This window comes from Orcinus orca, chromosome 18 (assembly GCF_937001465.1).
Source record: "Orcinus orca chromosome 18, mOrcOrc1.1, whole genome shotgun sequence".
Classification (NCBI taxonomy): Eukaryota; Metazoa; Chordata; class Mammalia; order Artiodactyla; family Delphinidae; genus Orcinus; species Orcinus orca.
Genome location: NC_064576.1, coordinates 71,849,866 through 71,874,034, shown reverse-complemented (window position 1 = coordinate 71,874,034; position 24,169 = coordinate 71,849,866). Strand labels below are relative to the sequence as shown.

The following is a 24,169-nucleotide window of genomic DNA, read 5'->3' as shown; positions in this document are numbered from 1 at the left end:
CAAAGGAGTAAGGCAGACAGCACTCTGGGAAATGAAAGAGCTGATTGCTTGCTTCCTATGCCAGCTAGGAGTCTGACAGTACCTCTGCGAGGCGAGATGTCTCAATTTTTTAGTAAACCTGTCTTTCTCTGGGTATGAAGAATTAAACAAGAAACATCAAAGCATGAACTGAATGGCTGCTACTGAACCAACAACCCTACTACTAGGTAATAAAGAATATCGCTGTGCAGGATTAAAAAGGATCAATTTCAGAGCAAAAAGCAAGTATTATTAATGTTTGTCCAGATTATATATAATAGCAAAGCAAAATACTGTGAAAAACAGAAAGGGCTGAGAAAAGGTAGATATGGACACAAAACTGAAAAATAGTAATGACTTCAAAAAAAAGTGGACATGTTGAATTCTTCTATGTCTAGCACTTCAATATGGAAGAAAACTCTGTGAATTATAACAAAAGCACTGTTTTGTCCACATTAAAATATTTGACAATGAATTAAGATCCACACAACCTTCACCAAATTACACAAAATGGACTTTAGTTGGTCCTCATCCAATCCTCCTGCAACCTCTGCTGTTGTCCACCCCTACTCCTCCTTGGGTTTTCTCCTTGCATGGCTTTCATGAGCGTCAAACTTTTAAAAAAGTTTATTTTTCCAATAACTCTTTTCCTTTTCCCATTTTAAAAACTCTCCTATCTCTAAATAGAGGCATTGTACGTTTGGGTTGTTCCCCATCTCAATGAATTCACGTAACCTCATATCGGTATTTTTCTTCAATTTAATGCACACTAATTTCTATTTTTAGCCCTCTCTTCTTTCGTGAGGGCTATTCCAGTAAGAATGTGGAACAGCCCTCACGAAAGAAGGCTCACATTCTTAAGTAAGAGGGCTATTCCTCTTACTTAAGGAGAAGTCAAAGATGACTCCCAGGTACCTATACTATTTGCTCTTTCTAAAAGAATTCCATTAGCTTGATTGTATGTCTTTCTATGTCATGTAGACTAAAACCCAGAAAGTTAAAAGAAAGGCTGATGACAGTATACACAATGACAGTAGGAAAAAATGAATGCTGACACTGAGAGAACAAAAATCACAAAAAGTAAAAGCAAAAGCTTAGCAATTTGGGACCATTTGAAATACAAGCCAAAGAAAAAACTGTCAGAGATGTCTTTAGTCCAGTGAGAGAAATAATTATGTAAACTATATAACTGCACTGTCCAATACAGTAACCATTAGCCACATGTAACTACATTTAAATTAATTAAATAAAATTTAAAATTCCATTCCTCAGTCACACACCACTTCGCAAGTGCTCAATCGCCACATGTAGCTAATGGCTACCTTACTGGACAGCACAGATGAGGAATACTTCGATCACTGCAGAAAGTTCTATTGGACAAAGCTGCAGTGCTCATTCAACATTCACTGAGTATTCCCTATACAACAGGCACATGCTAGGGACAGAAGTATAGAAAGATGAGTAAGATAAGGCCTCTCTCTGCCCTCAAGGAGCACATAGTCTGTCTAGTGGAAGAAACAAAAAATATTTACAAGTGCTAGAATAGAGGTAATAACATTTATGAGAGAGTAATTGATTAAGAGGCTCAGCTCTGAACTCCAGACCAATTAGCTGGAATTCCAATCCTTTTATCTAGGTTCTCTGTGGACCGGGCCTTATTCACCTGGTGTTATGATGGTACAGCAAATAATGCTGAGACTCATCACTACCTAGCAATCCTAGGCTCATCGGAACCAAGATGCTGAAACCTAACCAGGATTTACGTTAGCTTTGTCCCCCTGGACTTGGTGCTTCACACTGCTGGCAACGCTTGAAGGAGAAAACCGTCCTGCTACTCTGGCTTTTTTCCCTTGGTCCCTCCCAGGAAACAGCTTTGCCTCAACTGTCCCTTTGGTTTGGAGCTCCTAGCACGTGCTATACTTATAATTATGAAGTCCTTGACCAAGTAATTAAGGCATTACCAAGGAATTAACACTGCAATCGAGAACAAGTATTCAGTGGAAATGAAGCAAGAAGGGAGGGGAGAGGTGCTCCTAAGCAGAAAGGGCAGGCTAAGCAAGGATGAAAGAGAGAAGCATAAATGTTAACTGAAAGATCTGTGGGCAAGCAGAGGACTGATTCATTACAACCCAAACACAGGGCACACACAGCGGGCAACAGCAGGAGATGAGGCTGGATTGAAACCCAACTGCTAAGAGCCTTAATGCCACCACCCAAGGAGCCTGGCCTGTGAGTGATAACCAAGCGTTATTAAGTAGAACAGTTACATGATGAGATCTGTGTTTTCAAAAGACAAACCTGGGAAAAGGGTGAAAGGCAGATAAATAGCAGTAGATAAAGAGGAACGATACCTGGATGAAGACCTGGCTGAAGGTAGTGGAGATAAAGAACAGGAAATTCATCCGAGAGACATTAGAGAAAACTGGTTAGCTCTGACTACTGACAGGATGGATCTGGTACACTGGCATCCGATGTTTGTTGCACAAGTTAGTGGGAAAGATACTGATCTCTTAGATGACAGAGAAGGACAGAAAACGAAAACCATGAGAAACACAAAAATTTAAGGGAAGGACTGGCAGTGAGAGAAACTGAAAAGGAACAAAGAAATCAAACGAGGCCATAATCCTTCTGCCTGGAATGTGATTCCCCAAGATACCTGGATGGCTGTAGCTCCTTCAGACCCTTGTGCAGATGTCAACATCTTAGTGAGTTCTCCCCTGATGGCATGATTTAAAACTGAACAGCACAGGAGTTCTCTCTCAGCACTCTCTAACCCCCTCTCCTGCTTTATTTTTCTCTGGAGAAAAATACCAACATCTATTATACTATATATTTTACTTATTTATTGTGTTTAATGTCTGTCTCCCTACTACTTAAATGTAAGCTCCATTAGGGGAGGAAATTTGTCTGCTTCATTCACCACTGTACACCAGAGCCTAAAACAGTGCCTGGCATATAGCACCTGCTCAACAAACACTTGCTGATTGACTGAATGATGCGAAGAAATAAAAATAGCAGGATTACTACGCATATACTGATAAGTATGGAAGTAAACTGATATCTAACTTGGAAATTATATTGATTATATTGAGTGCTAAAAGTAAAAATCTATATAACAGTCCTTTAAGTACAAAAGGCTCAAACATATTTTCTTCAAATATGTGTTTCATATATACTATATTCAAATAAATGTAATTAATTTTAACATAGGCTTTCTGTTTACTGACAAAGTAATGAGAGAGACTTTATAGCTTGAAAAATCACTCACAATACTCGACAGCCACACTGCAAATCCACCACTTCAAGTATTTAAATCCTATTAATACCTTTTCAACTTCCATTACAAATTTCTAATTTCCTTTCTGAAATTTTGGCTATTTTAAAACATTAAGCAGGGCTTCCCTGGTGGCGCAGTGGTTGAGAGTCCGCCTGCCGATGCAGGGGACACGGGTTCGTGCCCCGGCCCGGGAAGATCCCACATGCCGCGGAGCGGCTGGGCCCGTGAGCCATGGCCGCTGAGCCTGCGCGTCCGGAGCCTGTGCTCCGCAACGGGAGGGGCCACAACAGTGAGAGGCCCGCGTACCGCAAAAAATAAAAAAATAAAAAAATAAATAAATAAAAATAAAACATTAAGCAAATGCAAGAAGCTAAAGTTGAAATACCAGAATGTCAGTATAAGCACAGTCATTAGCTTTAAGATATAATGAAAAGGATATGACATTAAAAAGGTAAAGAATGGTCAAAAGTTAGAAATGCAAAAATATCCAAGAATACAAAAAGGCCCACCTAGCTGGCTGGCTTCAGGAAAAAGACCAAATATCATTAAGTCTCACTTTCCTCATCAATAAAATGCAGCTAATACTAGCACCTACCTACCTGATAAGCTTGTTCTGAGAGTTTTTGTTGGATTAAATCTGTTTCAAGTAATTAACTTGGCACAGTGTAAATGTAATTTACACAGAGTAAATGTAATTTACTCCTTTAACCCACAAATATTTATGACGAATACAGAAGGCATCATACTTACTGGCTACAGTGGCCAGTGAAAGAGATATACCTATCCTCATAGAATCTAGGACAACTAAAATAAATCTAAAGACAAACAAACTAATTACCAAGTGTGACAAGTGTCACAGAGGAAGCCTATGGGGTCCTGAGTCAGAAACCAAGGGAGTGAGAGAATTCAACCTTAGATGTGGGCAGAAAAAGTACCTCTGAGGACAGGCAAGCTAAGAAGTCATTACCCATACATGTAGGGCACAAAAGTACACTGATAAGGATTCCAGGCAAAGGGACTGATACGTACAAAGACTCAGCCCAAGTGTGGGAAAGAGCTTGTGGCCTCTGAGGAGCTGAGAGGACGCAGTGTAACTGAAGCACAGGAAGCCAAAGGAGGTAAGATCATAGAGACAGGCAAAAGCCAGATGATGCAGGACTCTGAAGGGCCACTGTAAGGATCTGTGACTTGATTCTATGGGACTTTATTCTTCAGTGGAAAGCTGCTGAAGTTTTCTGGTTTTCTTCAGAGGGACAGATGATCCAATTTACATCTCATAAAAATCACTAGAGCTATTTCTGGAAAGTGTAATACAGGGGAATGTGAAAAGAGGTAGAATAATTAGTTCCAAGACTAATGCCATAGTCCAGGAGACAGCGATGGTACTTGCAATATGGTGGTAGCAAGGAGATGAAGAGGACTTGATGGATTCCAGATACAGTTTGAAATGGATTGAATTTGGGGGATGAGGGAACGGAAGAAATCAAAGATGACTCCTAGATGTCTGACTTAAGCAAATGCTTGGCTGATGGTGCCATGGTAAGTAACACAGTTAAGAATTTAATTAATTTTAGCTATTCATAGCTACTATTAGGATAGAAGCGAGAGGAAAAAAACCTGGTGATCCTACAGCCAAAATAGAGGGAGGGAGGGAGGGAGGGAGGGAGGGAGGGAGGGGACACTAAAGCACAGACAGAAAGGACAATTAGGTCAAGCTGTGAGGGAAGAGCAATATCAGACCAAACTTCCCACTGAAAACAACTATAAAAGTGACATAAAATACCAAACAAACTGAGCTATCTAAAGGAACAGAGAGAACAACCGAGAGAGCCAGGACGTCAGGAGCCTTGAGGAGGGAGACACATAGAAGGTCCCCACTTCCCCCTTGAGGTGTTTGCCGATTACCACTACGGGGTATACAGGCCAAGCAGAAAGCAGCATCTCAGAGCTTGTGTCAGTCCCACGGGGCTGGGAAGACAAAAATCGGAATTCTGTACCACACCAAGGCAGCTAGGAATTGAGGATCCCAGATAAAAAGGAACCACAAAGCATGAGCCCATCATTCTGCTCAATTTTTGCCCTCCAGGAATGAGCTGAACATGGAATGAAGTGCAGGAAAACTCCTCAAAAAGATGTTGCAAAGAGGCTAAAAGCTGAGCAGAACTTTCATCAGCCTCACAATACTTAAAATTCAGGGCTTGCCAAGGAAGAGGCATCTTGGTAAATACTTCAGACTTTTAAATGAGACCTCAAAAGAGCTCTGTGCTAAGAGGCTGTTTGAATTTCCTGATTACCCTGAATTCAGGCTTATGTCTTACCAATCACTGATGAATCAAAGTGATCAATGTTGTCCTAACTGCCTGCCAGAGAATATTAATAACATTTTTCTGGGACTTCCCTGGCGGTCCAGTGGTTAAGACTCCACACTTCCACTGCAGGGGGCACAAGTTCGATCCCTGGAAGGGGAACTAAGATCCTGCGTGCCACACGGGGCAGCCAAAAAAATAAATTTAAAAATTTTTTAAGAAATAATATTTTTCTATCTGAAGAAAGATAACATCATTCTGATCCTCTATAATTTTTCATCACAACGTTAATAAAACATTACCAGGCATACTGGAAAAAAGGATCAAATGATCAAAACGCAGACAACAGAAATAAGCTCATGGGTGATGCCGGTATTAGAGTTATCAGACAGAAACATTACAACAATGTTTATATACTCAAGAAAATAGGTAAAACACTGTGAGAACTTGAATCTGCATAAGGTTTTGGACTGAAAATACAAAAACTGAAATTAAGAACTCAATAATTGGGTATAACTGGATATTGGACAGAGGAGATATGATAGGTAAACTTGAAGATAGTTCAGCAAAAATATCCAGATACACAGAGGGGGTAAAAATAGTATGAAAACTGTGAAATGACCTAACATACGTGAATTCATAGTCCAAGAAAGAAAGGAAAGAATTAGGGCTTTCCTGGTGGCACAGTGGTTGAGAATCCACCTGCCAATGCAGGGGACACGGGTTCGATCCCTGCTCCAGGAAGATCCCACATGGCTCAGAGCAACTAAGCCCGTGTGCCACAACTACTGAGCCTGCACTCTAGAGCCTATGCACCGCAACTACTGAGCCCATGTGTCACAACTACTGAAGCCCATGTGCCTAGAGCCCGTGCTCCGCAACAAGAGAAGCTACCGCAATGAGAAGCCCGCGTACCGCAATGAAGAGTAGCCCCCACTCGCCGCAACTAGAGAAAGCCCACGCATAGCAACAAAGACCCAAAGCAGCCAAAAATAAATAAATAAACTTATTTAAAAAAAAAAAAAGAATCCCAGCTTATGAAGAGGGTGTGTAGAAAAGGGAACCCTCCTACATTGTTGGTGGGAATGGAAGCTGGTGCACCAACTGTGGAAAACAGTATTGAGGTTCCTCAAAAAACTAAAAATAGAACTACCATATGACCCAGCAATCCCACTACTGGGCATATACCCTGAGAAAACTGTAATTCAAAAGGACACACATGTACCCCAATGTTCATTGCTGCACTATTTACAATAGCCAGGATATGGAACAACCTAAATGTCCAATGACAGATGAATGGATAAAGAAGATGTGGTACATATTTACAATGGAATATTACTCAGCCATAAAAAGGAACGAAACTGGGTCATCTGTAGAGATGTGAATGGACCTAGAGTCTGTCATACAGAGTGAAGTGAGACAGAAAGAGAAAAACAAATATCGTATATGTGGAATCTAGAAAAATGGTACATATGAACCTATTTGCAGGGTAGGAACAGACAAAAAGACGTAGAGAACGGACATGTGGACACAGTGGGGAAAGGGGAAGGTGGGACGAATTGGGAGGTTAGGAGTGACATATATACACTACCATGCGTAAAATAAGTAGCTAGTGGGAACACGCTATAAAGCACAGGAAACTCAGCTCAGTGCTCTGTGATGACCTAGATGGATGGGATGGGATGGGTGGGGGGGTGGGAGGGACGTCCAAGAGGGAGGGGATTATAGGTATACATATAGCTGATTCACTTCATTGCACAGCAGAAACTAATACAACATTGCAAAGCATTTATACTCCAATAAAAAAAAAAAACTATGATGCATAAAGAGATTCATCTTAAGCTATAAGGACAAAGAAAGGTTTTAAAGAAATAGCTGGAAAGAGAAGTTAAAAAAAAAAGGTACTATATAATATCCAAAAAAACCAGACTTTAAGGCAAAAATTATTACTAGAGATAATGATAAAAGGATCAATCCAACAGGAAGATACAACAAATTTATTTGTAAATTTATTTGCAACCAAGAACTTGGCCTCAAAATATATAAGGCAAAAATTTGAAAGAACTAAAAAGACATATAGATGAATCCTCACACAGTTGGAGATTTTAACACATTTCTCTCAATGAAGTGATAAAAAAGACAAAGAAGTTGGTAGTGATACAGTCGATTTGAACATGATTAATAAACTTGACTTACATGATATTAATCACACCACACTTAATTTTCTAAAACTGACCAGAAAGCAAGTGTCAACAAATTACCAACAACTGAAATCAGAGAAAGAATGATCCTAGACCACAGTAGTATTAAACTAGATATCAACAATAAGAATATAGCTAGAAAATCCCCAAATGCTTAGACATTATGCAATATACTTCTAAATAACCAATGCATCAAAGAAACCACAATGGAAAATTTAAAACAATTCTAATTGAGTAATAAAAATATGATATATCAGACTCGTGAGATCCAGCTGAAGTTGCATTTATAGGGAAATTTCATAGACTTAAACGCATACATTAAAAAGAGAAGACTGATCACTACTGATTTGAGTATCCATCTCAAGAAACTTTAAAAAGAACAGCAAATTAATTTTTTTAAGAAATAGAAGGAAAGAAATAAAAGTAAAAGCAGAACCTAATAGAAAATAAAGAACTTTTTAAATCTGAAAATTGGCTCTTTGAAAATCAATGGTGATCAAGAAGCAGCACAAATTACCAACAATCAGATTTTAAAAGCACATATCATTACAGACACTACAAACATTAAAAAGATAATGAAAGGATACTGTAAAAAAATGTAAGCCACATTGGAAAATTTAGATAAAACAGACAAATGCCTTAAAAGCAAACCTTGTCAAAATTGACAAAGAAGTAATAGAAAACGTGAATAGTCCTACATGAACTGAAGAAACAGAATCAATAATTCCCACAAGAAAACTCCAAATGGCTTCACCAGTGAATTCTTCCAAACATTTATGGATGCAATAAAATCAATTTTCACAAACTCAGAGAACAGAAAACATTTCCCAGGTCACTTTATGAAGTCAGCATAACCTTGATACCTAAAAGTGTCAAAGACTTTACAAGAAGTTAAAAATTACTCGTCAATCCTTTTCATGAACAAAAATGCAATGTAAACGAAATATATTCTAGCATATTAAGAAGATAATGTATAGTGAAAAAGTTAGGTTTATCCAGAAATTCAAGGATGCTTTAAAATTAGTAAATGTGTATCCCTCCCCCATCCCCCCAATTTTAAACACATATCTAAACACACAGCAACTACATTCAAGCATTTTATCCTAAGAAAATAATCAGACAAGGCACAGAGATATACTCTAAGATATGTATTATGACACTGTTTATAATAGCTTTTAAATGCTATATGAATATGGAATAGCTAAACAATTTATGTACATTTATCAGAATCAGTTCAAAATTATAATATGGTTCTATAACTTGTTTGTATGGGTAACTGTTAATGATATATGACTAAATGAAAAAAGCAGGATACAAAAGCAGGAGTATTTCTAAGGCAAAAAGACTAATTTTATATGAAAGTGAAGAAAATTAAACATATCATGAGAGAACATTTTGTCTAGGCATAATGAGTTGCCATCTTAATTTATGTTCATAAACAAAAGATATAATGCGTAACTTAAGACAATTTTCTTCAGCAGAAAGAACACTTTCTTCTCAAAATCTAGTCAAAGAAAATTGCCCAAGTATATATTTTATTTAGACCATAAAAAAATGCTACTAGATTTGAATCTATCAACAGAGATCTGCATCATACATAAGCAGTTATACTAGTATGAAGACAAAAACAAAATACCCTAAAAGCACTAAATCAATCTATGTGTTGTGTGTGTGTGTGTGTGTGTGTATATATATATATATGTGTGTGTGTGTGTATATATATGTATATATATATATGTATATATATATAACAATAATAGTCTGCATTCAAAGTGGTAAGTTTATAGGAAAAAGTTCTATTGTATAATATAAATATAAGAGGACTCAAAATTCCAACAAGTTTAAAGAAAACTCCCTTTAATTTTAGCAACTAATAAGAAAATCCACCTGCATTAAAATCATTCCAACCCAGAGGTTACATAGTATTTTGCAAGGATACCTGGAACATGGTTTTGGGAGGGAACCTGAGGTATTTTGCTTAGGAAGGAGTGCCTAAGGGATTTAGCACTGTCTGCTCAGGTATGGTAGGGGGCAAGGGCTTAGTGTGTTTATCACTATTGCCATGAGACCCAAATTCCTACCCTAGCTCTGCATTTTCCTAGCTACTCCTGATTCCAAAGAAGTTCCTTACCCTCTCTGAACCTAGGCTGTGAGAAAGTAAAAACAGCTCTGCTGACAATCACACTGTGATGCCTCTAAAAGACAGAGACAGACAAAGCCAACAGAAGACCAACAGGTAATAAACTCTCCCAGGGCCACTCCACAGCTCCAAAATGACTAACACTCTCCCCCAGCCCCCTTCCTTTCTCCTGACTCCTAAACAAAGACAGCTGAAAGATCTGATTACCAACCCACTTCCACTTTGTGTACGCAGCATTCAGTCCAGAGCTAGTCTCCACTTCCCTGCTCTCTCATCAGAATCGTTAGGCACAGTGCAAACCCCAGCAAGAACCTCTCCGGATACCCTTTCAGGAGATTGCGTGGCCGCTCAGGCACAGGCTCCTCCTCGCCGCAGCAAGTCAATAAACCTGACTCGTTCCACTACAGATGTGTTCCTGGTGGTCTTCTCCTGGTGGGTAATAGCTGCTTCTTTTTCTATATACCAGCCTATTTATCCAGGGTCACTGAGAGGATTAAACTAAATGTTATCCTGTAAAATGCCAAGCATCTGCCTGGGAAACTGCTAGTACACAACAAATGTTAGCATCTCTCCCCTATGAGCTCAAAATAAAGCTACACATGTAATTTTATTTTTTTAATCATCTACCTAGTTCATCCCTGCAAGAATCTACATCTCTGCAAAACACAGCTAACAGCCAAAAAAGATAAGCCCTGAAGTAAACAGAACTCTAAGCAACCAAAACAGACATGATCGAGTCCATGAAATAAAGAGTATGCACTTTACCGTAAGAACTCCTAAAAATCTCACTTGGACACCATTTGCTCATTTTTAACACACTTTATTCTAATAAACTTTGAAAATCTGGTTTCCACACCCACAGCAAATTAGAATCAGCAACTGTAAAAAGTTAGAGAGGAATAGGTACTTACCACAGAAAAATGTAATTGCTTAACAAGGCAGGAGATGGGAAAACTATAAATATCAAACAGAACTTAAAATACTTAGAAATCTTAAGTCATCTTACACACAACTTCTAAAATTTTTTGACCGAACATCCCAACTATAAAATACTTCAGCATATACTCCCGATATATATATTCATTTATAAACCATATATTTTATGTCTATTATAAAACATATACTAAAACAGAATTAAAATATTAAAATATTGTTTTAATTATTAACTATTTTAAACATTATCTGTTTTAATATTGCAATCACTAAAAATACTATTACTGTTAACATACTCAGTAAGAGCACTGTTACTGAATACTCCTCTTTATTTTTTAAAATCTTGCTTTCCCCTTTTGTAAAGTTCAATGTACTCTGAAACTTGGTTTTAAGAGAAGTCAAGTCGTAACTGAAAAACCTAGCTCACAAATGCATAGATCCATATAGAACACTATGTCACTTACTGGTTCACAAAATCATATCACTTTTCCATTGTATCACTAAATATGCACAAGTCTTTGTTAAAAGTCAGTTTCTTGATGTCAATGTTATCACAATTTTATTTTACCTGATGTCAGTCAGATATTTTTGCAAACTAAGGAAAATGTGTTGCTTTTTACGTTTCTAATAAACGGGTCTAAAGCCCACTGAAATTCTCTATGAGGAAGATTTTTCAACAGACTGGAAAAATCTAAACATGTTTTCAAATGTTCTCTCCATAACACTTCTGAAAAGCAGGTATTTTTTTCACTTACTGGTTAAAAATGTCAATTTTGCCTTAAAGAGACAACTAATTGTTTTCTAAAAATTATTTGCTGGGCTTCCCTGGTGGCGCAGAGGTTGAGAGTCTGCCTGCCGATGCAAGGGACACAGGTTCGTGCCCCGGTCCGGGAAGATCCCACATGCCGCAGAGCGGCTGGGCCCATGAGCCGTGGCCGCTGAGCCTGCGCGTCCGGAGCCTGTGCTCCGCAACGGGAGAGGCCACAACAGTGACAGGCCCGCGTACCGCCAAAAAAAAAAAAAAAATTATCTGCCAGGTAGCATACTATTGATAGCTTCTTGCCATCATGGAAAAGATCAGTATCTAAGATTTTCATCTTTTGTAAAATAAAAATGTGTAATTCAGCTTTGAGTTCTACAATTCTTTAAGTACTTTGACAGTGAACCTCTGCTCCCCTATTTTTAAAAGTAACTATATAATACACTATGACAGAAAAGCTGTAGAAACTTTGAGAAACTCATGGTGCTGCTTTTGTTCTCCACATTACAAAATTCCCACACCTTCCCCCAGCAAACCATGCTCATGAGAACGTGAACCTAGAAAAGCCTCGAGGCTTTTTCAGATCCAATCCATATTTTAATTCAAAACCTCAGTTCTTCCCTCTTTTTGGAGCACAAAATAACAACTAGAAGTTCTAATATTTTTATTCTCACATCGCAACTGACTTGCCTCATCTCACTTTGTAAATTACTAGTAGTGAAGGGGCATAAGGCTTCACAATCTATATTAGATGCTTAGGGTATGACAGCTATAGTTTATAGAATAATGATTACACAGTGAAGGAGTCAATGAACTTCATTGAAGTGAATCAATATTATTCAAATGATGGCTCTAAGTCACGGAAAGTAAATTATGCGTAGCATATTACACGTAAGCAAATAGGACAGTAATCCAAAACAAATTGGGATAGTCCCCAAAACAACCTTTAGGTATTCAAAAAATTTACTGATTCAGAAAAATTTATTACCCAGGGTTTTTAGTTACCATGAATTCTAGTCACTTTCAGTTTTTCCCCCCTCAGAATGAGAGGAATTCTTAGAGCATATTTAAGAAGTATATACTTCAGTCTCCTAAATCATATTTACTGTTCCATGTTATGAAAACCAGTAGAGTCATCAGTACTTTATCGATCATTTAAAATAACTTCAAGCCTTACACTAAAAATATATTTTTCATATTCCAAATAGTAATAGAAGCAGACATCACAGACTTCATATTTAACACCATTATTATAAATAGTAGTAGTATGGGACAATATTTACCTTTCCCATAAGTAACAGAGAGAGTAATGCTTTAGGAGTCAAGAAAACTCTCAACAGTTTTTGTTTTGTTTTGTTTTGTTTTGCGGTACGCAGGCCTCCCACTGCCGCGGCCCCTCCCGCTGTGGAGCACAGGCTCCTGACATGCAGGCCCAGCGGCCATGGCTCACGGGCCCAGCAGCTCCGCGGCACGTGGGATCTTCCCGGACCGAGGCACGAACCCGTAGTTATCCCCTGCATCGGCAGGCGCACTCCCATCCACTGCGCCACCAGGGAAGCCCCTCAACAGTTTTTAAATGTCTATTCTGTTTTAGAAATTACAGGAGATCTGATAAAGGTAAGACACATATTCATGTAAATTTGACATCACGTAAGAATCTGAAATACACTGACAGAAAATGGTTCACAGGAAGGAAAGATCACTGTGGAGTAGAATGAACTAAAAACCGTTTTCACAGGAGAGGGACATGAGCTGGAGTAGGATTCAGTGCTAGAAAGGAAAAGGCATTCAAAGCAGAGGGAAATAATGTGTCATTTGTTTTCTCAATAAAAATGCCTAATTCAGAACACCAAATTTAAGACACATTCAAGTAAAACAATTTAGAGAAACACTCCATAAGAGATATGTTAATTAATAAGCCGTTCATCAAGTCACCTACGTGTTTGTGTGTGTGTGTGTGTGTATAAGTATATATACATAAATGGTACTATCTACCCTTTAGCTTCATAGAACCCCCCAACTTATACTGGGAATAAGAAGTTCCACCAAGAGAACGAAAAATTAAGAAGAGCTGTAAGTAAAGAGAAAATCTGTGCATTACATCTTTTTTTGGGGCAGGGGGGATTTTTTTTTTAACATCTTTATTGGAGTATAATTGCTTCACAATGGTGTGTCAGTTTCTGCTTTACAACAAAGTGAATCAGCTATACACATACACACAACCCCGTATCTCCTCCCTCTTGTGTCTCCCTCCCACCTTCCCTATCCCACCCCTCTAGGTGGTCACAAAGCACCAAGCTGATCTCCCTGTGCTATGTGGCTGCTTCCCACTAGTTACCTATTTTACATTTGGTAGTGTATATATGTCCATGCCATTTTCTCAGTTCATCCCAGCTTACCCTTCCCCCTCCCTGTGTCCTCAAGTCCATTCTTTACATCTGCGCCTTTATTCCTGTCCTGCTCCTAGGTTCTTCAGAAGCTTTTTTTATTATTATTTTTAAGATTCCATATATATGTGTTAGTATACGGTATTTGTTTTTCTCTTTCTGACTTACTTCACTCTGTATGAGTTTCTAGGTCCATCCACCTGACTACAAATAACTCAATTTCGTTTCTTTTTATGGCTGAGTAATATTCCATTGCATATATGTGCCACATCTTCTTTACCCATTCATGTGTCGATGGACACGTAGGTTGCTTCCACGTCCTGGCTATTGTAAATAGAGCTGCAATGAACATTGTGGTACATGACTCTTTTTGAATTATGGTTTTCTCAGGGTATATGCCCAGTAGTGGGATGGCTGGGTCATATGGTAGTTCTATTTTTAGCTTTTTAAGGAACCTCCACACTGTTCTCCATAGTGGCTGTATCAATTTACATTCCCACCAACAGTGAAAGAGGGTTCCCTTTTCTCCACACCCTCTCCAGCATTTATTCTTCATAGATATTTTGATGATGCCCATTCTGACTGGTGTGAGGTGATACCTCATTGTAGTTTTGATTTGCATTTCTCAGTGATTAGTGATGTTGAGCATCCTTTCATGTGTTTGTTGGCAATCTGTATATCTTCTTTGGAGAAATGTCTATTTAGGTCTTCTGCCCATTTTAGGATTGGGTTTTTTTGGTTTTTTGATATTGAGCTACATGAGCTGCTCGTAAATTTTGGAGATTAATCCTTTGTCAGTTGCTTCATTTGCAAATATTTTCTCAGATTCTGAGGGTTGTATTTTCGTCTTGTTTATGGTTTCCCTTGCTGTGCAAAAGCTTTTAAGTTTCATTAGGTCCCATTTGTTTATTTTTGTTTTTACTTCCATTTATCTAGGAGGTGGGTCAAAAAGGATCTTGCTGTGATTTATGTCATAGAGTGTTCAGCCTATGTTTTCCTCTAAGAGTTTTATAATGTCTGGCCTTACATTTAGGTCCTTAATCCATCTGGAGTTTATTTTTGTGTATGGTGTTAGGGAGTGTTCTAATTTCATTCTTTTACATGTAGCTGTGCAGTTTTCCCAGCACCACTTATCAAAGAGGCTGTCTTTTCTCCATTGTATATTCTTGCCTCCTTTATCAAAAATAAGGTGACCATATGTGCGTGGGTTTATCTCTGGGCTTTCTATCCTGTTCCATTGATCTAGATTTCTGTTTTTGTGCCAGTACCAAAGTGTCTTGATTACTGTAGCTTTGTAGTATAGTCTGAAGTCTAAGAGCCTGATTCCTCCAGCTCTGTTCTCATGATTGCTTTGACTATTCGGAGTCTTTTGTGTTTCCATACAAATTGTGCAATTTTTCTTCTAGTTCTCTGAAAAATGCCATTGGTAGTTTGAGAGGGATTGCATTGAATCTGTAGATTGCTTTGGGTAGTATAGTCATTTTCACAGTGTTCATTCTTCCAATCCAAGAACATGGTATATCTCTCCATCTATTTGTATCATCTTTAATTTCTTTCATCAGTGTCTTACAGTTTTCTGCATACAGGTCTTTTGTCTCCTTAGGTAGGTTTATTCCTAGGTATTTTATTCTTTTTGTTGCAATGGTAAATGGGAGTGTTTCCTTAATTTCTCTTTCAGATTTTTCATCATTAGTGTATAGGAATGCAAGAGATTTCTGTGCATTAATTTTGTATCCTGCTACTTTACCAAATTCATTGATTAGCTCTAGGAGTTTTCTGGTAGCATCTTTAGGATTCTCTGTGTATAGTATCATGTCATCTGCAAACAGTGACAGCTTTACTTCTTCTTTTCCGATTTGTATTCCTTTTATTTCTTTTTCTTCTCTGACTGCTGTGGCTAAAACTTCCAAAACTGTGTTGAATAACAGTGGTGAGAGTGGACAACCTTGTCTTATTCCCGATCTTAGAGGAAATGGTTTCAGCTTTTCACCACTGAGAACGATGTTGGCTGTGGGTTTGTCATATATGGCCTTTATTCTGTTGAGGTAAATTCCCTCTATGCTTACTTTCTGGAGGGTTTTTATCATACATGGGTGTTGAATTTTGTCAAGAGCTTTTTCTGCATCTATTGAGATGATCATATGGTTTTTCTCCTTCAATTTGTTAATATGGTTTATCACACTGATTGATTTGCGTATACTGAAGAATTCTTGCATTCCAGGGATAAACCCCACTTGATCATGGTGTATGATCCTTTTAATGTGCTGTTGGATTCTGTTTGCTAGTATTTTGTTGAGGATTTTTTGCATCTATGTTCATTAGGGATATTGGCCTGTAGTTTTCTTTCTTTGTGGCATCTTTGTCTGGTTTTGGTATCGCTGATGGTGGCCTCGTAGAATGAGTTTGGGAGTGTTCCTCCCTCTGCTATAGTTTGGAAGAGTTTGAGAAGGATAGGTGTTAGCTCTTCTCTAAATGTTTGATAGAATTCGCCTGTGAAGCCATCTGGTCCTGGGCTTTTGTTTGCTGGAAGATTTTTAATTGCAGTCTCAATTTCAGTGCTGGTGATTGGTCTGTTTATATTTTCTATTTCTTCCTGGTTCAGTCTCAGAAGGTTGTACTTTTCTAAGAATTTGTCCATTTCTTCCAGGTTGTCTATTCTATTGGCATATAGTTGCTTGTAGTAATCGCTCATGATCCTTTGTATTTTGCAGTGTCAGCTGTTACTTCTCCTTTTTCATTTCTAATTCTGTTGAGTCTTCTCCCTTTTCTTCTTGATGAGTCTGGCTAATGGTTTATCAATTTTGTTTATCTTCTCAAAGAACCAGCTTTTAGTTTTATTGATCTTTGCTATCGTTTCCTACATTTCTTTTTCATTTATTTCTGATCTGATCTTTATGATTTCTTTCCTTCTGCTTACTTTGGGGGTTTTTTGTTCTTCTTTCTCAATTGCTTTAGGTGTAAGGTTAGGTTGTTTATTTGAGATGTTTCTTGTTTCTTGAGGTAGGACTGTATTGCTATAAACTTCCCTCTTAGAACTGCTTTTGGTGCATCCTATAGGTTTTTGGGTTGTCGTGTCTCCATTGTCATTTGTTTCTAGGTATTTTTTGATTTCCTCTTTGAGTTCTTCAGTGATCTCTTGATTATTTAGTAGTGTATTGTTTAGCCTCCATGTGTTTGTATTTTTTACAGATGTTTTCCTGTAATTGATATCTAGTCTCATAGCATTGTGGTTGGAAAAGATACTTGATACGATTTCAGTTTTCTTAAATTTACCAAGGCTTGATTTGTGGCCCAAGATATGATCCTGGAGAATGTTCCATGAGCACTTGAGAAGAAAGTGTATTCTGTTGTCTTTGGATGGAATGTCCTATAAATATCAATTAAGTCCATCTTGTTTAATGTATCACTTAAAGCTTGTGTTTCCTTATTTATTTTCATCTTGGATGATCTGTCCATTGGTGAAAGTGGGGTGTCAAAGTCCCCTACTATGACTGTGTTACTGTCGATTTCCCCTTTTATGGCTGTTAGCATTTGCCTTATGTATTGAGGTGCTCCTATGTTGGGTGCATAAATATTTAGAATTGTCATATCTTCTTCTTGGATTGATCCCTTGATCATTATGTAGTGTCCTTCTTTGTCTCTTGTAATAGGTTTTATTCTGAAGTCTATTTTGTCTGATATGAGAACTGCTAGTTCAGCTTTCTTTTGATTTCCATTTGCATGGAATATCTTTTTCCATCCCCTCATTTTCAGTCTGTAGGTGTCCCTAGGTCTGAAGTGGGTCTCTTATGGACAGCATATATACGGGTCTTGCTTCTGTATCCATTCGGCCAGTCTATGTCTTTTGGTTGGAGCATTTAATCCATTTAAATTTAAGGTAGTTATCCATATGTATGTTCCTATTACCATTTTCTTAACTGTTTTGGGTTCGTTATTGTAGGTCTTTCCCTTCTCTTGTGTTTCCTGCCTAGAGAAGTTCCTTTAGCATTTGTTGTAAAGCTGGTTTGGTGGTATTGAATTCTCCTAGCTTTTGCTAGTCTGTAAAGGTTTTAATTTCTCCATCAAATCTGAATGAGATCCTTGCTGGGTAATCTTGGTTGTAGGTTTTTCCCTTTCATCACTTTAAATAGGTCCTGCCAGTCCCTTCTGGCTTGCACAGTTTCTGCTGAAAGATCAGCTGTTAACCTTATGGGGATTCCCTTGTATCTTATTTGTTGTTTTTGCCTTGCTTGGGCATTAGATCTTAATACACCCTTTCTTCAAAGTTAAAATTTTTCTATTCTCTAGACCTTTAACGAGCATGACATTTTCCCCTGGCATAATCTATATCTGTCATTTTAACTTGGAAAAGTGATAAAACTTCAATTTGAAAAGAAATTCATTTTAATAATTTCCTGTCCACTAGAGGGCTCCAACATTTCTTCCACAAATGTTACAGATATGACATTACAATAAAAATATTCATTAAGCACTGAAAGAACTCAAATTATCATTAGCTCACTTAACCCCAGACTAAAAATGGTTACATCTGCTACAATTTTACATTAATAGTTTTAAAAGATACACGGTTTTCCTGTATTTTATCATCTAAAACATTCTGAATAACCAAAATTGCTTTGCCATTATTCTCACACTAATTGTCAATGTCTCTCTTAGGTAGGGTTTTCAATTTTACAGATATCATAAAGTATACTTTCAGTCCAAAGCTCTAAATAGTAGTTCAAATGTCTTATATAATAGTTTTATAAATACAATAATTTATTTCTTGATAACTTTCCAAATCCAGAAAATTACCAGCTTATCCACCCAGCCTTAGGCTTTATTACTAACAGAAAGAGTAAACATTTTCTTTCAGAAAAACCTAAGTCATTAACATAATTCATGCTACAATTATAAACAGTGAATATTGCCCATCCTAAACTATGATTTGCGCTGAGGCGAAAAAAATGAATCATTTAAACACAATGTATTATAATGATATTCTGTTCAGATATTTTCAGATTTTTCTCACAAATAAGTTATTACACTGGAATGTTAGTAAATCTCCTAGTTCAAACTCAATCACTCTTAGCAAAGGAAAAGCCAACATTTTAAGTAAACACATTTATATAATTTACAGGACATCTTTATAGAATGTTCATTGGAAAAGTATCAACTGCAAATTATTTTTTGTAAAGAATCTAGCAAATCCATTCACGGGGGGTACCACTCCCACCCATCCTCAAAAGACTGACTTGCTAAATTCAGATTGTAAGAAAAAGAGACTACTTATGGTAAACAAAAAAATTTACTGAATGTTTAAAAATAAATTTTAAATGTTAGTTATATTTACAAAATAAAAAAGTCATGCTAAAAAATCGATTTTAGAGTCAAAATAATTGCCGTAAGAAGACTTTACCAAAAACATCAAATGATTTAGCAATTATTATAGCTCATTTATGAACTATCTCCAATGAAAACATGACAGGGGTTATAACTTCACTGCCCCACCTCGTCTCCTAAACAGGATTTTCCTATACAACTGACAGGCACCGTTAACACGTGAAACAGCGTAACATTTGTTTCTAAATAGCACATACGAACTGTCGCCACTGAGAAACTTGACATTTTTACTGCATCTAGCAAAAATGTATGTATTCGTACTTGCAAGAGTGTGTATCCTGATCACTTTAGAGTTGTACTTCAAGGGAAATGTCAGAGTGTGGAAAGAGGTGGGAGTGGACCGGCTGACGCTCTCCAAGAGTGGTAAAAGTCTTCTCACTTTAAGTCACAGATGTAAATGCAGATTGTCAATTACTGATAATAAAAAGTTGAACAAATATGAAGCATTTAATCGACAACTTTCAACCAGTATTTATCATGTCATATTTCAAAAAGTTGAGGATTCTAGGTACATATCAAATAAAGGCACTTCTTAAGCAAAAATGCAATGTAAGTACTAGCAAATGAAGGTTTAAAAGGTTTTAACGCTGGAAAAAGCCCTCAAGACCTCAAACAAGTTGGACAGCTAGAAAATGACACATAAAAAATATTCAGAACCATCTAATCTGTGTACCTTAGATACACTCTGAAATAGCATCACCAGGGCATTATATGTTTATTACATAATACTGCTTTGCCCTTGCATATCACCTTTAATCACGGGATCTCAAAGCACCAAAGAATCATCAAGGCCTTAAAATACAGTCTGAAACAGAAATAGTTGTATTTTATAACTGCACCTATTAATAAAACCTTGCACTACTTCCCGGTCCCCTGATACGAACACTAGCTTCCAAACCTTCTCTCTGACTTGGAAACAGTATTCCCCAAGTCATCTCAATTTGTGACTGATGCTACCCGCATTCCAGCTTTTCTTCATCACCGGGCCTAAATAAAGTTGTGGCACTGTTTTAATGACACAAATCTATTTCACGACAACTTCTGTGACAGATAAATAGTACGAAGGGTGATCATATCTCACAGTGCGCATGATGATATAAGATGGAGGCTTTAGAGAGAGAGCCAATCTTTGCTGGAGGTGATGAGCCCACAGAGCAATTATCCAACAGAGGAAAGAGCATTTTCCAGCTCCGTCCAGAGACCTCTCCAGGCAACTTCGCGAGTAGGGTGGAGGAAATCAAGTCCAGCTATCCTTAAGCAGGCCGGAGACTATTCTCCGGTGTGCACACCAGGAGGGAAGGGAAAACTAAAAGGACAATGCTCAAGTTTTAAGAATCAGGAAGGAGAGTATAAGGTTGCTATGTGGCCACCCTAGAGACAGAACACTGTGGTTCCTTTGCATTTAAATAGTGCACTAAAAGGGAAATCAAACGCTAGCAAAATGTCTTTAAACCAAGGTCAAATTATGCCAGTTAGAGCCATTTAATTTTTATTTTACAGCCTGTAAATGAGGTTCACTCTTATTGAAACATCTGTCATTTTAAAATTTAATCACCAGGAAAGTTCAATTTTGTTTTTTCGCTGAAATATACAAACACTCAAATGTTAACTTCATGTAAGTGAGCATAACTATGTTAACTTCAATTCTTTCATAAACAAGATTATTCACCTTCCTGTTAATTGCATTAGGTTTGTCCCTAGGACAGCAAAGTGTAATTTCACACTCATACAAACCCACCTCCCAGCACTGTAAACCTACACAGTTCCTGTTAGTCAACAGTCTCATATCCTTAACCTTTATGCAGAGTACTTTTTGTTTCAGGTTCTTAACATTCCAGTATGAAAGCTCAATCAATAATATGTTTTATGAGCTTTTAAAAGTCCAGTGATGTAATACTACTAAATATTTGGTACTAAAAGTCCTGGAATATTCATTCAAAGTACCAAAATACAGCCAGCCTAGATTTGTGAAAATTCCAAAACGTCTTAATATTTCTGTTGCCATACTTGCTCACCCATACGTTTCAAAAAGCTCACAGCAAATTCTGGTCAAGTTTCTCTCCAAGAGATAACACGTCCCTGTTTTTGGAAATATCAAGCTTGCACCTACTGCGTTAATGATCAGTGCCACCGAGCACGATCCCCGTTTTCCTGTCCACCTCTGTATCTAGCAGGGACACCCGTCCTGAGCTCTGCCCACTGCCACTGACGTTTTCAGAAGCTTTAAAGACACAAGTGTTCAGAGGCTTCTAGCAAAGAAGAAGAGATTTTCTCCACTTCAGGTTACCTTGCTACATGTTCCCAACTTCTCCATTGTCTTTAATCATTTAGAAAACACAAATGAGAAAAATCTGCATTAAAAGCAGTACTTTCTCAAGAGGGACACCAGACCCTCCAACTTCTCCAGATCTCCCAGCACCGTGGCTTTTCAACAGTCCCCCGCAAACCTTCACCCCACGCCTGTATCCTGATTTAATAAGACTGGAAACCACAATTAAATCAAAGGGTGTCGTAACTCTTATCCTTCACTTACCATATCCGCCGGGACATTACTGGACATCTTGCCGTTTGATATATATACCCAGATGTTTACGCCGAAAAAAAAAAATCAAAAAGAGACAACAACAAACAAAAAAGAGAAATCTTCGAGCTACAGAAATCAACCTTCACGATCTTGACTGGTTCGAGGTGTGCTTCCCCCTAAAATAAGTTCTTTCGGAGCCAAAGTGCCGGCCGGGCCGAGGTTCCGAGCGAAGAGGAACAATCGCCGGGAGCGGTGTGGCCAGACCAGGAGGGAACTCCTGGGGTAGCAGCCCCGTCGTCGTCGTCAGCAGCAGCAGCAGCCCCAGGACCGGCCGCGCCAGGTGGACCGAGCCGAGTGACACACGGACATGGAGCGGGGTGGGAGGGGGTTAAATCGTCTTCCTCCTTTCCCAGCCCGGCAGTGATTCACACTTGCTCCCAAGTCGAGTCTTCATTAAGCAGAAGGAGAATGCCCCGGCGCCGCGGTACACAGATAACTATGTGGCTACACATGGACGCGTCCCCCGGCGGACGGCGCGGGGAAACGGCTCAACTCGCGCGGCCGGCGTTGCCAGCCGGGCCGCGGAAACCCGCGCTCAAGGGCATTTAACTCGTTGGCAGCCGAAGCGCAAGCCCGGGCCGGAGAGCCGGGGCGGCGAGCGGGGAAAGCGGGGCGCTCGGCCCGGCAGGAGACCCCACGGCCCGTCGGGGCTCAGGCCGCGGGCGCCTCCGGGCAGCCGCGGGTCTCAGGACACATAGTCTCCGGCTTCCCGGCGCTCCTCTCTCGCCTCCGCCTCCCCCGGCTCCGCCTTCCCCTCCCCTCCCCGGCCTCGCGAGCTCCCCGCGACGCCGACTTCAGCTGGGCCCCGGAAGAGCCCGGGTCCTTCCTCTCCTCAGCCCGGGAACCGCTTCCTCTCAGAGCTCTGTCTCTTCTCCTCCTCCTCCTCCTCCTCCTCCTCCTCCACTTTTCAGTACCCGACGCCGCAGCCGCCTCCTGTCATCGCCCCTCAAGCCAACATGGCGGCGGCGGCGGCGGCGGCGGCGGCGGCGGCAGCTGCCGGAGCGCGAGTCGGGGACATGGGAAGAGCACGGCCCCCCCCTCGCAGCCGCCGCCCCCGCCTTCCTTCTCCCCCTCCCCCTCCACGAACACCAAAGGCGTCACTACGGAGACCACCCTCGAGCATCACGGGAAGTGTAGTCTACGCCGGGGGGGGCGGTGCGGAGGGAGCGGGCCGCCTAACGCGTCCTCGCCCGACTCCGAAGCCACGCCCCTCCTAGCAACAGTTGCTAGGAGAGGAAAGCTCGCTTTAGCCAAGCTGCTGCAGGGAAGTTAGGAGATACCTGCTACCAGAAGTGCTGTGATCGTGCGAATTATTGGGCGAAAATTATTCTGCACAGGGAAATTCCCTCGTGCACAATATACACGCAGAGTTAAAACATGGTTTACCTCCAAGCAGAACCATTCATTTTTAAGGATAGCACGCTCTCCACATCCTGCAATCTCAAAGCATTTTGTATAGTGATTTCGTCTAGGTCTCTCCTCAACAATACATTTGGAAGATCAGAAGCATTGATTTCCAATAAGGTCATAGAAGTTCAACAAGAGTAAGGATATAGTTAAGCAGGGAGAATGTTGGAACATATGTTTCTTGAAGACCCAGGCCCATAAAGCTACAATCTAGTTAATTGAAATTACCAAAAACTGCATTAGATGCAATAGTGTATGAACCAAAAAGTGTATTAGATACGATAGTGTATGAGGCTAAATCTCTATCAGGAAATAGCTACTACAAACTACATGAGGATTCGCCAGTTTACCAGGCTAGCCCTGAAATTCTATTTAACTCAAGATGTAATTGAAAATTTATACACCTGCAGTGATTAGCAAACAGCAGAAAATAATACCATTAATGAGAGACTTAGATGAAGAATACATCTAGCCCAGATTTAGGAACAAAATGCAGAGACCACAAATGTCTATCTGACTCCCTATACATACCTCTCTTAGGGTATTTTAGGAAGGGTCGTCTCAATGAGACACCTGTATAAAAATGCCAACAAGGTAAGAGTCTGACAGCCACCTCTCCAACCTACAGTTATGTGACCTCATCTGTGAAACAGTCTTGCCTTCCTTCCAGGGGTAAAGTAGGGGCACTTGTGAGGATAAATTCATGCAGGGAAAATAAATCACTTTGTAAATAACAGTGCATCATTTGATGTGAAACGTTACTACTTATTCATT

The 24,169-nt window shown here is 39.3% G+C and overlaps 1 protein-coding gene and 1 long non-coding RNA gene across 4 annotated transcripts in view; one reads left to right on the top strand and one right to left on the bottom strand.

The window, feature by feature from the left end:
* The window catches only part of UBL3 (ubiquitin like 3), a 70,633-nt gene extending 47,588 nt beyond the window's left edge, over positions 1–23,045 (bottom strand). The window contains exon 1 of the mRNA XM_004285500.4: positions 21,938–23,045. Within this exon, the coding sequence (XP_004285548.1) occupies positions 21,938–21,964 (27 nt within the window). The 5' untranslated portion in view covers positions 21,965–23,045. The remainder of the gene's footprint in view (positions 1–21,937) is intronic.
* LOC117198646 (uncharacterized) overlaps positions 1–24,169 on the top strand; it is a 263,697-nt gene that overhangs the window by 119,320 nt on the left and 120,208 nt on the right. The window contains exon 4 of one of the 3 annotated variants that reach the window (XR_007473111.1): positions 13,638–13,914. The exons of 1 other annotated variant lie outside the window; for it this stretch is intronic. This is a non-coding gene — a long non-coding RNA (uncharacterized LOC117198646). The remainder of the gene's footprint in view (positions 1–13,637; positions 13,915–24,169) is intronic. One more of the 3 variants, XR_007473112.1, reaches the window with a different exon arrangement.